Genomic DNA, 4504 nt, shown 5'->3' on the forward strand with positions numbered 1-4504 from the left:
TAATGGTAACACAAATATTTTAATGGCCAAATAGTTACATATTTTAAAATTAAATAGAAATTATTAAGATCCCTTGACTAAATCTAGATTTGCAAGATAGTATTGTTTTTCATTTTACATATTCTTGTCTGTTGCTAGATCCTGAAATCTTTTTCTATAGCGTACAATTTTCTCTGTTTTTTACACTAGTTCTCACTAGTTTGCTAGGAACACTTAATGTTTTAGTTTTTAAATTCTTCTCCAGCAGGGATATTCAGTCCTTCAATTATTTGAAAAGAGAGGGAAAAAAGTTAAGATGGGGTTTAAAATATTAATCCTGTTTTAAAAAATGTTCTTGGTCTCTAAAACAGAGGTACTTAAATTCGTCTAATAAAAAATCATGGCACAGGTTTCTAAGTTGTGGCATAAAGCAAACATGTAGTAGGGTGTAACTACTGTCCAAAGAGGTGATAATATGAGATGATGAAGAATGAACGACATTTCTGGTATGCATCCTGAACCTCAGATGCTTAAAGGGAATAATGATGAAGAGGGTGACAGCTGATATGTACTGCATACTCACTGTATGCCACGCACTATTTTAAGAACTTTACATGTATTAATTCATTTATTCCTTATAGCTCCATTAGGAAGGCATTATTATCTCCATTTTACAGGTCAGAAAATGAAGGTAGAGAAATTAAGTAACTTGCTTAAAGTAACGTTTGTAATTAGAACAGCCATGAATTTGTCTGACTCCAGAGGCCTTGTTCGTAACCCTTATGCTTTATCTGCTTCCCAGTGACATTTATCTTAGGCTTGTGGGCATGTCTACATGTCTGATTTGTAAATCTTTTCAGCATATGGATCCTATATTAAAAAAATAATTATATGCATGCTTGAAACATTTTCTACCCTCGTCTACATTTTTAAACACTTCATTATCTTAGCACTTTAGCGTTTACTCTTGAAGCCTCAGTTCTGAAATGCTAAGTCAAGGGCAAGTTAACTCTGGAAATGTTCTGCTGAGCACTTAAAATCATTCAGTAAGTAACCCTGATCAAGGAACGAACACTGCCTCCTGGTCCACTGCTAGGACAAAAGGATTCTGCAAAAGACTTACCTGGCGTTTGGTAATACTTTTCCCAGAAGAAAATGGCTTTTGAAACAAAACCATAAAAAATGCAGTCCTGTGAATATTGAAACATTAATATATTAATATTAATTAATCTTATATACAAGGTGTGGTTTTAAGTAAAGACACTTAAACAAATATACTAGAATTTGAAGGGTATGTTAACCTCTAAAGAAAATATACTAGAGAACAATACTTATTTTAATAAGGCTTCCACTACAATATTTTGGGAACTCTTCTTTCTTTTGTATCTGCCTTCAGAACCAGTTTACAAGCCACAAAAGAAGTCTCAATATTTTTTTATACTTTACTAAAGAAAATAATTCCTATCTTCTCTAAAACTTAGTAATAACAAATCTTGAAACAGAAATGAAGAAAGTACTAATCATATATCCCTACCTTTCATATTCCCAAAATAGTTATATAAAAATATATTCAAGTGGTGCTAAAAATTTTCTAGTCAAGAATCACTTTCCATAATGACTAAAATTGCCAGGAGTCTAACAGATTCTTTTCTTTTCTTTTTCTTTTTTTTTGTCTGAGTTGGGTCTTTGTTGCTGCGCGCGGGCTTTCTCTAGCTGCAGCGAGCGGGGGCTACTCTTCATTGCGGTGCGCGGGTTCTCATTGCGGTGCGCGGGTTCTCATTGCGGTGGCTTCTCTTGTTGCAGCAAGTGCACTTCAGCAGTTGTGGCGTGCAGGCTCTAGAGTGCAGGCTCAGTAGTTGTGGTGCACAGGCTTAGTTGCTCGCAGCATGTGGGATCTTCCATGGACTAGGGATTGAACCTGTGTCCCCTGCATTGGCAGGCGGATTCTTAACCACTGCGCCACCAGGGAAATCCCTAACAGATACTTATTAATACAGAGGTTGGTCACTATCAATCTCAAGGTCCAGAGAATCTTTACTTAGAGAGAATTTCTTACTAGATGCAGAATAGTGTAAAATTCATACTGTAAGGGGACCCTATACCATGAAGGGACATGTAGTGAACACAGCCCAGCACGGTTTAACTTGGAAAATAAGGAACATCTGTGCCAAGACAAGTCTCAGGTGACATTCTATGCCTGCTGGAAGGTTAGACTATGCCAGTAGGATGGTCTGGGAATCCCTAGGGTCCCTGAGGCCCTTTTAGAGAGCTGTGAGAAAAAACTACTTTTTTCTTAAATATTAAAAAAAAATATTTAAAAAATATTTATTTATTTTTATTTGGTTGCGCTGTGTCTTAGTTGTGGCTCATGGGCTCCTTAGTTCTGGCATGCATACTCTTAGTTGTGGCATGCATGTGGGATCTAGTTCCCTGACCAGGGATCGAACCCGGGTGCCCTGCATTGGGAGCTCGGAGTCTTAACCACTGTACCACCAAGGAAGTCCTGAGGTCAAACTATTTTTACAGAAGTATTAGGATATTATTTGCCCTTTTCACTCTTATTCTCTCAGGGGTGTATATTAGAGCTTTTCAGAGGCTAGTTCATGTGAGATACTGCAACAGACTGAATACTGACTCAGCTATGGGGATCCAGCTGTATTCTATTAAGCCAGACATTAAATTTGCAAAAACCTCATTAACACAAACTAAAGCAAAAGCTGATGTTTTGTCAAGCTAACAGAGTATGACAATCCATTTTTTTTTTAAATCCAGTCTCTTGGTACCTCTAACCTTAGGTATTCTGTCTTTAAAAAAAATTATCAAGTACTTGTCAGGAGGAATAAAATGCACAAAATATTCTATGTAAAATATCCTAAAGATACTCAGTTAAAACAGGATTTTCAAAGAAATTAAAAAACATTAAGAAAAAAAGAACCATATACACTCACCCAAGTTTTAATATAAAAATAAACTGAACAATGTGAACTACTTTTAGGAGGTCATATGATTCAAAAAGCCCCACAGCCTTCAAAAATTTAGTGACACACAGTAATACAATATATTTCGTTAACCTGAAAAATAAAAACAGAAACAAGTTTCAGTATCATTGAAATCACAAAGAACTCTGTAATCCTTTTTTTTCTTATTATACAAGTAATAGGGGTCTTTATGAAAACCATAAATATAAACAAAAAATGAAACAAACAAAAACTCAACTCACCCCTCCACGTGATAACTACTATTAACACTTTGGTATATATACTTTCAGATTTTTTGCAATATACGTGGACGTATTATGTATGCATAGATACAGTCTATTAAAGAAAAAAAGGCCAAACTAAAAATAAAAATGTTCTTGATTGAGTTGCCTCAACTATTTTCTAATGTGCTTTTTAAACAATTACTCCAAACAAATAAAGAGAATAAAAACAGAAACCAAACTATCTGTCATGAAACGAGACTATAATATAGGAAGGGAGGGGGGAGTGGTGAATGCCTTAGGTTTACCGCTCCTCTGCTCCGCTAAGTGACTGCAGTGAGTCACAGTTGAAGTGACCTGACCTACAGAGTCCTGAGAAGGCTCAGGAATCTGAAGCACCTCAGAAAGGGTGTGGAGAGCTGCAAAGAGCAGGATCATTAGGAAGTCTGCCAGGTAGTTAGGTCCCCAGAATCTCACCCAGCACAGCCAGGCAACCATCCCTCCTAAATCACGACAGGACAAGAGCTTCGCCTTTGGAGAAGTCTAGACATAAGGCAAAGGGGAAAAGAGGGATGAAGTGTTGGACTAAAATCATGGAGATTAAAAGGAAGTCTCCCTTCTTAACCCCACCCCACCTGCCTTCCCTCATTTAACTCTAACATCCTAACTGCCAGGCTTCAATCTCCCAGCAGGAGAACCCTACTCTGGAGAAGCCCACCAGGGGACAAGCCCCATACAGGTCTTCTAACTAGCCTTTTGGGCCTCACTCAAATAAGAATGGCCAAATATGGATAATCAATCCTTTACGATAAGCCTATAATGAGAGACCAAACAAACTAAAACAGCAAAGAAATTTAAAAGATACAGAGATCACAGGGAATAGCAGAAAACAAAGAAGAACTAGAAATAATATTCTTGGATAAGAAAGAAAAGTTCATCCATGAAAAAATTAGGCTGCCATAAAAAGAAACGAAAAAGAAGCTCCTGAAAGAGCAATCAGAAAACAGTGAAGAAATTATCTCAGTTTTCTAGCTTAGTAGTCTTCTTTGGTCATATACCTCTAGTAGTAAAAAAAAATTTTGCACCTGAAACCGATTATTTGTACATTACAAACATGTACTACTCTCCTGACATTATGTTATAAAACATACACAAATTAGAAATGAAAAAGAATGAGATAAAAAGGTGAGAACTTCTAATATCTCCCCCCAACAGATCATCTTTGCAAGTCATTCAGGAGACTACTTTCTAAGTTTATATCTAACAGGTGTTAATATATTAAAAAGGAGATAAAAGGGATGTCCAAAGCCAGCACACCAGCAGGAA

At 36.6% G+C, this 4504-nt stretch overlaps 1 protein-coding gene across 1 annotated transcript in view; it reads right to left on the reverse strand.

Moving 5' to 3' along the window:
• SLC30A5 (solute carrier family 30 member 5) overlaps positions 1 to 4504 on the reverse strand; it is a 28483-nt gene that overhangs the window by 16503 nt on the left and 7476 nt on the right. Inside the window, exons 2-3 of the mRNA XM_007457117.1 lie at positions 2928 to 3050; positions 1103 to 1169 (exon numbers count right to left, since the gene is read on the reverse strand). Coding sequence (XP_007457179.1) covers positions 1103 to 1169; positions 2928 to 3050 — 190 coding nt within the window. The remainder of the gene's footprint in view (positions 1 to 1102; positions 1170 to 2927; positions 3051 to 4504) is intronic.

The sequence above is a fragment of the Lipotes vexillifer genome, unplaced genomic scaffold (assembly GCF_000442215.2).
Source record: "Lipotes vexillifer unplaced genomic scaffold, Lipotes_vexillifer_v1.1 scaffold241, whole genome shotgun sequence".
NCBI classification, from domain to species: domain Eukaryota; kingdom Metazoa; phylum Chordata; class Mammalia; order Artiodactyla; family Lipotidae; genus Lipotes; species Lipotes vexillifer.